At 41.2% G+C, this 12,871-nt stretch overlaps 1 protein-coding gene across 3 annotated transcripts in view; it reads right to left on the reverse strand.

Annotated features, from left to right (window-relative positions):
• The window catches only part of LOC133458235 (cyclin-dependent kinase-like 5), a 43,988-nt gene that overhangs the window by 21,337 nt on the left and 9,780 nt on the right, over positions 1-12,871 (reverse strand). For all 3 annotated transcript variants that reach the window (XM_061737911.1, XM_061737912.1, XM_061737910.1), the window contains exons 4-7: positions 3,683-3,728; positions 3,410-3,546; positions 3,186-3,306; positions 2,573-2,632 (exon numbers count right to left, since the gene is read on the reverse strand). In XM_061737911.1, coding sequence (XP_061593895.1) covers positions 2,573-2,632; positions 3,186-3,306; positions 3,410-3,546; positions 3,683-3,728 — 364 coding nt within the window. The remainder of the gene's footprint in view (positions 1-2,572; positions 2,633-3,185; positions 3,307-3,409; positions 3,547-3,682; positions 3,729-12,871) is intronic.

Genomic DNA, 12,871 nt, shown 5'->3' on the forward strand with positions numbered 1-12,871 from the left:
TAATTTCATTTTGGATATCCTTAGATGTATATTTTGCATTCTTTGGGATACCCTTAGCAATGCTTGCTAATTTCTCATCCTTCTCTAAGGTATACTCCATCAGCTTTAGAAAGAGACCTGAAGCAATGTCGTCGTCAGCTGCATCATGCCTCAAAGTTTCTGCAGTTCCACGGAGCCCCAACTCATTTACACAGAGAAACTTAACAGCACTGCCCACACTCTTGACATAGTAATGGTTTTTTTCAAGTTGTGTTTTACCAACCAACAGGGAGTCAACAGTTCCCCCTGTAGCCTCTCTGCTTTTGTGCTGAGTCCATACAGTTGAAGCATGCACATGGTTGTGGCTGGACACATGCCTCTGTAACCCCTTGTCTCGATCAAGTGCTGCTTTCCAGTTGTTAAAACCAGTTAAGGTAAAAGCAACATCCCTCTCATTAACAGCGCTGCCATATTTCCGACAGGGGAAACAGAAGCAGGCGTCTCGCACCACAGAATACTCTAGCCATGGTCGTGTGCGGTACCAGGCAGGATTGAATGATCTCAATGTTGTACCAAATGCACGCTTTGGGTAGCTACCCAGTATTGGCTGAGATGGTTCATTGCTATTTAAGTCACTGGGTAGCTGAGCAGGCTGCTTTGGGGGAGCACTTGTTGGGGGGATGGAGGGAGCTGGTGCAGAAGCAGTGCTTGCTGATGCTAAAGGTACAGTATTGCTAGCTGCTGTCTCTGATGTAGTAGCAGCAGCATCATTGCTACTACTAGCAGCACTACACCTTTTAAAAGCTCCGAAGAAAGGATGCATTACACAGCTTTAACTTTTTCTTTGTGAGCTGCTGGAAGCTGGAGCAGAAAATAAGCAAGCTTGCTTTGTAAAAAGACTAACAAAAAAAAACCAACGCTGTGATTATAAGAAAAAACCAGTACAGAACTATAGACTGGGGCGGGGCTTCACGTAGGGGTCCGTCAGACACAGGTCACTTGTCTTCAGTTTGTCACATGCAGTGGACGGGGGCACATCTACTCTGTGCTTGTAACGCTGCTGTTTTTTCTAAGTCTAAAGCCTGATTTATGGTACCGCGTTAAATCGACGCAGAGTGCGCGTCGCCGCGTACCCTACGCCGTAGGCTCTGCGTCGATGTAACGCGGAACCATAAATCAGGCTTAACCCACTCCGTGGCCGTGCTGAAACCTGACACCACACTGTCAGGCTACGTCTGGGCTCATTTGCATACTGCAACAGTGATTGGATGTTTAGGCTGAGGGGTGCGTGCGTGTGTGTGTCTGTGCTGCGGAGACACGGCACAGCGGAGGGACAGAGAGATGAGAGGAAAGCAGACACTGTGTCGTGTGTGCCCCTTTTTCGGCGGATTTTTCCGCTACTGCAGAGTATTTTGTCAACTTGTAATGTATATTAATTTTGTGAGTATATTAAAATGTGATTTCTCAACTTCTAAAATTTTGATTTGAGGGGGCAACACATTTATTTAAGGGGGCACTGCCCCCTCTTGCCCCTGCGTAGAGCCGGCCTCGGGAGGAATACGTGCGAGGCGGGGCTGATCTCTGCAATCTGAAGCGCTCTATAATTGTAAAAAGAATTTCACTTATCACGGGTTCTTTTTGGAACATAACCCCTGCGAAAAACCAGGGATTGCTGTAATTCCACGTTGCGATTTGCGAAACTCGCCTTCTCTTGGCTCATGTTTTTGAACACACACAAACGCCCACCCCGTTTCCTCCCGGTTTCTGCGTGTGGGGAAAAAAAGCCTCACTGTAGCCAGAAATAACGGAGTAACGCACCGTTTGGATGAAAAAGGGTCATTGAATTATATTTATCATCTTAATTTTTCATTATAACGCACAGGCAGCAGTGAATTAGTGCGTTAGGCAGCAGTGCTGCGTGTGAAAATGCGCTGATAGTGATCGGTGATCGATTTGCCTGGCATCGATTATTTGGTTTCAGAACTGGACAGCTGCTCCAAAGAGCTTCTGAAAGAGCGAAACTAAAGGACGGTGTTAAGAAGTCATCTGGGAAACACCCGTATCTTAGGGTTGTCTCTTAGTTCAAACCTTCTTTGGAACCTTCTTAAATCCTTAAGAGAGGTTGGATCTGGGAAACCCGGCCAATGACTGTGCGAGAAGATGCACTTCGATGCGTAAACCTCCCCAGCAGAGTGTGTGTGGCCTACGTCTGTTCCCTCAATGCTTTTGGCTGACACAGAGCAAACAGCAGGTCTTCGGTCTCTCACTCCAGATTGCCCACATGATGCTGGCCATGCCATGTTTTACGTTTCCCCTTGTTTGTTGTGAGCGCCACGACTGAATCAAAGCTTGATTGGACTCTTGCGTGTCAACATATTTTATTATCTGAGATGAGAGAGGAATGCAGCAGCAGCAGCAGCCCTGGATGCAGCAGTGAGGGATGCAGGATGTGTTTTAGATAAGCACATGAACCCTACACACTGTTTACTCCTGATTTCAGCTATATAGTCTTGTTGTCAAATATTCCAGATCTCAATGTTTGGCCACTTCACCCGCAGTTCTTAAAACATGAGGATTTAATTGAGGCGCTCACCAAAGTCACATAGTTTCAGGATGTCATCAGAACTGATGAGAAGATTTTCTGGCTTTATGTCTGAGGAGGAAAAACACAGATGGGGAGTAAGCTGCCCAGAGGCATCATATTACATCATCACTTGCATCAATTTCTGCCACCACATGTTCATCTCTCTGAAAAGACAACCTGAATGATTTATCTGCATTAAAAAAAAGTGAAAAAATCAGAGCAATGAAAACGTAATGGAAAAATGCACAGATTGTGAAGGAAACCAGTAACCCAGTCACCCAACAGTGTCATATGTGCGCCCGGGTATACTACAGGCCATTTGGATGCTTGCTACGTTGCTGTTAGTGTGCCAAAAGCTCACATGGACCATCTGGCTTCCTGATTCGCTGCCAGTGATTCGCCGAAAGTGTTTCTTATGAGCAATGTTTTAACCCCGATCTTTAAAGGAGAAATCAGACATACGTTTCAATTTCATACCTTAAAATATACAATTAGGTTGCTTCTCAGAGTGAACTAAGATTGCATTGCTCTATTTGAATGATGCATGACCACCTCTCTCTGTTATTCCATCATCTGTTCAAATAAAGTCAAACAAAAAAATACATATATATATAGGTATTACCTCGATGAACAATGTCATGTTTATGGCACCAGTGGATAGCTTTGATTAACTGGTAGATGTAGCTGCGAGCTTTGTCCGTTGGCACACCTGTGGGTAACTCCTCCAGCAGCTCAAGCATATTCTAAGAGAGAGCAGAAAACACACAAGCAACACAGTGAAGGTGACACCGGGCCAGGTGGCAGTGACGCAGAGGAGTCAGTGAGGACGTTACCTTCCTGCCTTACCTTCTCAACATATTCAAACACAAGATACAGCTTTCCCCTTCTGCGAAAGGCCTCTTTCAGCTCCACAATGTTCTCCTGCTTGAGCGTGCGAAGCATTTTAAGCTCCCGCAGCGTGGTTTCTTTAACCTCCTCATTTTCTGCATGAAGGTGAGACGGAGAGAAACAATCATAAAAAGACATGATACGGGACACGGCCCAGCGCAGATGCAGTGGACGGACTGACTGTCTGACTATAAAAATCAATGATGCGATTTGATGAGGGACACCTCTTACCTTCGCTGTCCTTGAATTTCTTAATGGCCACAATTTCATTGGTCTCCTGTAATAACAACACACGGCAGTCTGTGAGTTATCAGCGTCGCTGTGCACAACCTTTGTAACACAGAAATTTTGTGAACCTTCATCTGTAATACAAGCTCGTTCAGGAAGTGTGCCTTAGTAAACATTTTGTGCAGCACAAGTCAACACTGATTATATTTATGTGTGCATCTTGTAGACTGACAGTTCCCAACATTTGATCAGGACCTGCACAATGATCACAAGATGAAGTAAATACAGGCAAACACAGAGCTGGTGCAACTGGAAAATGTTATAACTTATTGAAAAAGCCAACACGAGTCTCTGTCAGCATTTTAAAGGCACGGCTGATGTGAAGTAATAATTATAGAGCAAACAAGAACACCAGCAGTGAGTCACTTTCTTCTCGAGTCACTTCTTGTTATCGCTTCGCAAAGTTCTTTGTAAGAGATGCCCAACATCCTCTAGCCCCATTTCTTGACATGTCCTACTTAGGCCTGGTATTTCTGCCTGTGGCTCAGAGCCGTGCTCCAGTTCACCCTCACCCCTCTAACTCCCCTCCTCAGAAAGCCAACGGCGGCATTTCTCCACTCCACCGTGGCTCACAGGGAAGCAGTGAACTCCAGTGAGGTCGTCCCACCACGGACGGACATAAGCCGGGTCAGAACTTCACCTGCATCACCGTACCGTCCATGCATACTGCAAGAAAACCAAACTAAAGGAACGAGGAGCAAGCGAAGCATTGAGTACAGGACTGTCTCAGAAAATTAGAATATTGTGATAAAGTCCTTTATTTTCTGTAATGCAAAAATGTCATACATTCTGGATTCATTACAAACAACTGAAATATTGCAAGCCTTTTATTATTTTAATATAGCTGATCATGGCTTACAGCTTAAGAAAACTCAAATATCCTATCTCAAAAAATTTGAATATTCTGGCAATCTTAATCTTAAACTGTAAACCATAATCAGCAATATTAAAATAATAAAAGGATTGCAATATTTCAGTTGATGTGTAATGAATCCAGAATGTATCACATTTTTGTTTTTTTAATTGCATTACAGGAAATAAAGAACTTTATCACAATATTCTAATTTTCTGAGACAGTCCTGTAGATGACGAGCTCATCTTAATTTGGGGTGATCACTTGCTTACAACGATTTTACAATTTCAGATCCACAAAATCCTTTGCTTTAAATCAGCGCGGTAATGCTGGCTACTCCTGCTAGAAAATGACATCACTGCACCTGACAAGCATCTCTGTGCACGAGTGTACCACACATAAGAGGCAGGATGTTCACGACCTAAAACCAGGGAAAAACCCACTGGTGTCTCTCCAGAAAATCCCCAATGGCCGAGTACGGAAGGGGAAGCATGCTGAATTGGGCTTACTTCAGTACCTCAGGCCCTGATAACTTCCATTAATTAAAGAAAAAATGTATTCTCCAGTTTACTAAAATATCCTACAGGATAACATTGTGGAAGCTGCCATGCAGCTAGAGCTTAGGAGAGCCTGGGTAGTGCAGAAGGAAAACAACCCCAAACCTCTAAGTAAATCCTGAACGACTTCAGAAAAAGAGCACTGGAGAAGCCACAGCCCTGGTGTGTTCAATAAAGATGCAGCACATTATCATTATTTGTTTGCTATCAGCTTATCAGCACAATGTGTTTCTTTGTTTTAAGTGACTTAGATGAATATCAGATTGCATTATACAGCAGATTTATGCAGAAAACAAGTCCGTTCCAAGGGGGTTCACATACTTTTTCTTGCCTCTGTAATTCCTTTGTTAACTCTTGGCCTTGTGTGGAGATAATCTCAACAATTGCTGGTTTTAATTAACTTTCAAGGTTTCAGGTTATCTATGTGCACACGTGAGATGACTTCTTACCATCTCAGCTGCAACACTTTTGATCAACAAAGAATTTTATAGTTAGTAAAATCAAAGATTAAAAGAGTTTGACATGCAAAGGTCGTCCTTCTACCTGATTACTTTAGGTATATATTTATTTCATTTTTTATGGATGAATTTGCGATGTGGTTCTTGTTGACTTTATTAAAAGAAAAAACAAAAAAGAAAACTTAAAGTGAATAGGATTTTTTTCTTTTTTTCACTTCATAGACAGATGTGTCTGTTTATTTCTGCTAGAATGTTGCTGCAAATGTTGTTATGCAAAAGTCAACACAGGCTTCTTATGCACGCAGCCCATGATCACCCCCGGCCCTCCAAAAAAAGGATGGATCTGAATCCCAATATCTTTTTGTGAACCCTCTGAAGCTGACAGAGCTGCATCCCAATATTGATATAGTTGAAGGAAGCACCTCTGTGTCATGCAGACCGGATGTCTCCACACTTAACAAACTGCAGAGTGAATGACTTGAAATATTCAGAGACCCCATGAAACCAATTTCCTTGCTCCAATTCACAGCCCATGGCATCATTTAAAACTGTTATTTCTGCTTCAAGACCACATTGTACATTTGACTGCAGGCACACAGATAACAGACCCTGCTAATATAAACATTATTCACTCTTTCCTCTTATTTCTTAACTTCAATCCAAGAGCAGCTTACAACAATCAAATTACTCTCAGTGGTTTCCTATTTACGCATATTCACAATAGAGGGATCGGTGCAGAATACCAGGTGCTCTGAACCTCCTTGTGTAAGATGTATTTTAGGTTCTTTGGAAATTCCCATGTGGCAAAAGTGTGACTCATTAATGTGAGCACAAAACCAAACAGGTTAAATTATCCTTAAACATAAAACTGACATGATTAGCACAGTCAGCCCTTCAGTCATTTAAGACCAACCTGATACACCTGATACACTACACACACAGTGTATAAATATTTTATCACCCAAAGGAAAACTGATTCAAATACCAACTGGACTTATTTGTGAAGACAGCGATTTAATTAAAGTCAAATAAACTGAAATATGTATAGTCACTGTCACAGCGTTCAAGTTACATATTTTGTATTTTTTGTAAATCTTCTTGTAAATCTGCAGGTATTTCTCTGAAGAAACTGAAGACAGAGAAACTGATGGTTGTTTTCCCGACCAAAGTGAGCCCTAGATTACCTGACTTAATGCAAGATTGCAGCATGGCAGTGCAATTTGTTTTCCACCCGTTGTTAGCATCATATCATCGTTGTTTGTAACAGGAGGAACTTGTGAAAAGGCTCTGCGTTCACAAAAGCTGCATCAACAGGTGAGCCGGGCTGAACAGTCTCTGACTGACAGCGCTTCAGTTTTAGACTCAAAATAGCTGTGGTGTCAGGGGACAAGGACGACTTTAACACGCTAGACTTTTAACGCTAGACAGGGAAAGTGTGTCCTCCCGTCCTCTCTGGTGCATCTCTCTGATAGGACCTCATCGTCAGGCTGCTCCATTCAAGGTGACCCATTTAATGCTGGATGTGATGTGATAGTCCTTTTTTCCCTCTTCTGTCCCAGTTTCTGCTCACTGGGAGCAAAAATAACTCTTCACTTCAAAAGGGGTGGCAGATGTTTTTTATTTCACTCTGCTAAATAAATCTAGTTATTATAGACTGCCAGTTACCGGTAACTTGTTGGGGATGGGGGGGGGTTCTAAGCATTTTGCATGAACTATATCTGCTGTGGAAAATGTGCCATTGGTTACGCAATTAAAATAAAATTAGGTAAATTATGCAATAAATGTTATTACAGAACATTTCCAATCAAAATGGGGCGGATGGCAGATGTCTAAAAAGCAACTGTGACTCACTTGATGCTACGTGGCAAATCTAAAAACAGTGATGGGCTATAAAGATCTTGTCAATACACTAATTACTCATTTTTGGACTATGGTATCAAACATGGGGGAATAACAACTCCTGCCAGAGGAATCGCAGCATATAACAGGTTTTTTCCTCAGCAGGTGAAATAACAAAGCAAGAAACCATAGAGTATTAATCAATCTGGATTCAATGACTCTCAATGACTATTTTTAAAAGTACTTAACAGTCAAAACTGAAAAACACTATAATTTCTATTCCTTTGGAACGCCATAAAACCACCAAGTGTTCAGATTCTATCACAATATGTTTAAAATTGATTTAAGTGGCTCTTGAAATGCTATTGTGAGAACTGTATTTATTTTTATTACTTTATTTAAACATTTTGGTTAGGACTAGAAACTTTAACCTAAAACAGAGAAGAGACAGACGTATCACTGTTGGGGTACAATTTAAATCAAATTTTGATCTCTATGCTCTATTCATCGACTTGATTGATAGCTGAAGTTCTCTGAGACCCAAACTTGCGAGGACATTAGTGATATGCCTAAGGCTGAGAGCAACACACCACAAGTGGAAATTATGCAAACATTATTGTGAGTTGATATCGTTATTAAAAATCTTCAAAATACCAGCACGATAGCATGCACTGCATTGAGTCTGGGTGTGATACGCGGGTTTATAAAAGCTGTATCATTCTGGAAAATGACTAGATTACACACACTTTTGAACCACTTTCCCTGAGATGTTCGGAAAGACTGGGTTTGTGTGGACTCTCTTTAACCCTCGGGGGTTCTGTGAACCGTGAACGATGCCAGGAGATTGTACCCCCACGCCGTGGTGCAGCTGCCAGGAGCCTTCACCATACGAAGCAAGCACGGTGCCCGCCGACTCCTATTGGCACGTGTCACATATGCTCTTACTCACTTGCTAATAATAGAAAGACTAAAGAATGTGTGACGCTGTTTGCTGTTAAAAAATAGATAAAAGAAAAAATGTGCGTAATTATTCGTTTTTTATCTAAAAAAAGAAAAAAACAGACAAGTGGGGACAAGTCACAGTGTCAACTTCTTGTTAGGGACAGTCGTTTTCTTGTTTACTTAGCTCTCTGCTTTTTTCCATGTCAACTTACGCATGGACATTGCTGTCAAAGGCTGTCTCCGTCTACAATCAAGGCATGCCAGCGTCTTTCTCTTTGATTTTCATGCCAACATATCATGAGCTTGCGTTCCCATGGAATACCATGTGCAGCGGTCCGTGTCTTCCCCTCAGATATCCCATACCTAGTATTAGAACAGACCTGCTATTATCTTGTCTCAGATTTAACTACTGCAGTCTTTGGGAAAATGTCTTAATCCTAAACACTTTGGTGCTTATATGCAAAGAACAGAACACTTCACTGTAAACCCAATTACCAGACTAAATCCCATTTAAGTCCGCGTGAGAGTAAAAAAAACCCCACAGATTTTGTGGCAGAAGTGGGCAGATGATGCCGAGTGATGCCTTTGGGGAAGAAAATGCTGTAAATATTTACAATCCAGCAGAAGTGGAAGGGAGCCATGGGGCAATGCAGGCAAAATGTGAGGTTTTTCATATTTACCTGTATTTAGTACTTTATTATATTCACTAAGATCGTTTCCCTGCATACCTTTAGTGCTCATAATGGTCTTGCCCCATCTTATTTATGTGAGATTTTAAGTTTTCATCGACCTAACAGAGCTTTACGCTCCGCTGGCCAACATCTGTTAAATACCACGGACTAGATCAAGGAATAAGGGGGACCGTTCCTTTGCAGTCGATGGCACAAGTCTCTGGAACACACTACCATCGGAGTTATGTTCTCTCAGCAGCCTGCCTTAGTTCAAGTCAAGTCATTTTTACCAATTTGGGATTTTATTGGGGTTTTTAATTCTTAAACTTTGTGAAGCACTTTGGTCAACTTTGGTTGTTTAAATGTGCTATACAAATAAAGATTGATTGATTGATACCTGGGTCTGTTGCTGGCATTCCTAGCTATGACTCTGTCATCTCCAGGACTGGAGCTGAAGGACCATATCAATGGACACCTCCGACTCTAGATGAGGGTTGCCCTGGACCTCTAGCTGAATGGCAGGTAAGGCTGGGATTAACAAAGACAATGGGACAGACTCTTGAAGGGACATGAACAGTTCTGGGAGTTTTTCCCCACTTGAAGACCAGTGTGAAGGGATTTGAGATGATGCCGGAGAGGATCAGATACGTCTCCAGCTGCTACAGCTTACCTGGAGCAACACAGCGCTAAACACCTTGCCTGAACTTCTTTCAAACACGTTGACAAGTAAATTACATTTTTTTTTCTCCTTAAGATTGTACATTTAAATATGAGAGGGTTTTCTATTTTCTTTTGTGAGCAGAACGTTGGTTTATGAAATTTGCAAATCATCACATTTTGTTTTGAATCTACATTTTAAATCATATGCTAATTGTTTTTGGCATTAAAGTTATAATTTTATCAGCTGGAGTATTTGAAAATGTGTCAAGTCAATGAAGCTCTGTGTTGCTCACATGAATGAAGACATGATGAAAAGAAACACTGGCTTTGAGACTGGTTTTGAACCGTAGTGATCAGCATAGTTCCTATGATGCAGGTATCTGGGTGGGTTTGGCCCAAGCTGTGCTTTAACAAAACAAAAATGTGATTAAAAACCATACGTGGTTACAGTTACATATATGGTCAGTTACAAACCACTCCACAAGGAGATAGTCCTTAAATCTCATATATCCAAAGCAGCTATTTCTAACTACTTATAGAGGAGACAACAAGGCACTGGAACTGTGAATGTTTTCCTGCTGCATGTAGGGGCTTGGTGAACCAGTCCATGGGACGATGGGCACGTTCAGGGTGCTGCTGTGTACAGCACATTCCTATGAGGTGTTTCCAGCTTATACAAATACTCCAAAACTCACAAACTCGTCACGTGTGGTGTGACAGAACCGCTGGTGGCCATGAACAAGCCTTATCCAGGATTTAGATTAGCGGCTAGAGAGAAGTCTTTGTATTTGTGTTACCTCTGAGGTTCAAAAGGGGGTTTCATTTTGTAAGTCAAAAGGTCTTTGAGCTGATTTGGAGACCTTGGATGTAGAAACTAATGGCAAACAGAAACTGAGTAAGTTTACTGACAAAGATATCCCAGTTCATTTGTGTTTACAGTAAAATGATGAAACAATGTTAAGGGTAAACTGTTGTCAAAGACTTGTCTGATGACAGATGTTAGAAGGCTGTTTACTGTGTACTGAGCAAACATGACTTCTAACATCTGTCAACAAATTCAGGGTCAAACTCAAATAAGAGAAAAACCCAGGTTTCACTCTCAGCAGAAATTTTTGTCAACAGTTTCGTCTACTTAGCAAATTAACAAATGAAACTGTGGCACCAAATATATCAAAATGTCAGATTTATTTGTATTTGAAAGACAAAACAAAAGCACTATACTGTATTTTGTATTGTTAAAGAAATATATACAAGGTGTTGTCCCACACGTGTGATGACTCAGATAGCAAAAGATGTTAAATCAATGTTGAATTATGGGCAAAAAGGTTAATTTTTGGTTAAGGTGGACGATTGATGGTTGATCAACCATCAATCTATCATCCAATTCTAATGCCAACGTGAAATCAATGTTGAATCAATGTATTCTGTTTGTCACGGACCAGGATTCAACATGGATTCAATGTTTCTGCTTAACCATATTTCCACGTTGATTCAATCATATTTTGGTATCAGGGAACCTATTTTGAATAACTCTTAAACTGAAAAAGTCTACATTAAAGAAAGAATGAGGAAGATTTAGTGCACTAGATTGTTTTTTTTTCTTAATATCAGGCTGCATAAAAGATATAATTCAAAGTGAGAATTTAAGAAATGGCATTTACAAGTGTAACAACGGCCTGTATACTGCATCAGGACTAAGAGGCCCGGCACAGCTTTTGACGCTCATCTCACTTCTGTGTCAAATTATTACAACGAATGTAAAAAAAGAACGAAAAAAAAGATTTTGGCTGCTCTAAGGATTTACCCTCAGCTGTAACAAAACAACACATCATACCCACGTGTCCTTTTAAAAAGGTCCAAAACACTTACTCTCATCCACGTCTTGATTTGAATCAGTGCCACAACAGCAAACATATATCCAATGTGAACTATGTACATTAAACAACTATCTTTTTTGACACATGATGTTCTAATCTGATATTCCATCTGTAGATACTTATTTTGGTATCAATATATAACGTGAACAACTCACTCAGACAAGTTTATGTACTAAAACCATTTGAGTGTGGTTGGAAAGTTTGCAAAACCTTTCTTTGGTTGTTCTTTTTCTCTTCTTGGCTTTTCCCTTTAGGGAAGTTTCCTCTTTGGCCTTCTCTTTTTTCCTCCTTGCTGGCAGCATCAACTCCAGCATCCTATTTCACCGATGTGGTTGTTCTTAATCCTATCCATCCTTGTCACTTGCAAAGAAAATCTAAACACGGTCCTGTCTTTTGCTGCTGCTGTCTCCAGGCTGCTTCTGTAAACCTTTCCCTGTACCTTCACTGCTACTCCTCTATCACAGATAACACCAGAAAACTCTTCTCCACCCACTCCACCAACATTCCCTATCGCTCTTCCTGCTCTTTCTTTAGCTTTACTCCCTGCATACTCAGCATCCTACTTTCTTGTCTTTCATTTATACAGACATGTCCTCTGTCTTGCTGCAACTGGCGTTCATTCCCTTCTCTGTAGCACATACTGTATTTACACCTCTCCAGGTTTTCGTCCACCTGCTCCCTACTCTCACCACAATCTCCACCATCAAATGCAATCATCATAGTTCATGCAGACTTGCACTGTGGCTAACAAGCAGGGGCTCGAGGCCGATGTGTGATGCAGTCCAATTTCCACTTGAAGCCCATCCCTTACTCCTACTACACGCCTCACTGCTGCCATGCTGCTTTCATACAAGCCCTAAACCTATGTCTTTTTTACAAATAGTTACTCATTCTCATTGGACTAGAACATTTTATAAAAGTATCTCTAGACTTTTGACGTCACCAATTCACAGTAAATATATGGAGAAAATTCCCAAAAACTGTTGGTCTCTCCAGAAAATTCAGATTCAGATTCAGATTCAGATTCAGACGACTTTATTAATCCCTTTGGGAGGTTCCCTCGGGGAGATGTACATTTCCATCTCACACACACAGCACTGTCATTTACAAATCAAACACCCCAGAAACCAAACACCCATATAAAGATAAAAAGATAAAGAATTTAAAAAGGTCAGTCAACACAGATCACTCTCAGAGGAATGTGCATGTCTAATTATTATTTTCATGACTCCTTCATCATGGCAACGCTGAACAAAAACCATATGCAATGTATAG

This window comes from Cololabis saira, chromosome 13 (assembly GCF_033807715.1).
Source record: "Cololabis saira isolate AMF1-May2022 chromosome 13, fColSai1.1, whole genome shotgun sequence".
In the NCBI taxonomy this organism is placed as follows: Eukaryota; Metazoa; Chordata; class Actinopteri; order Beloniformes; family Belonidae; genus Cololabis; species Cololabis saira.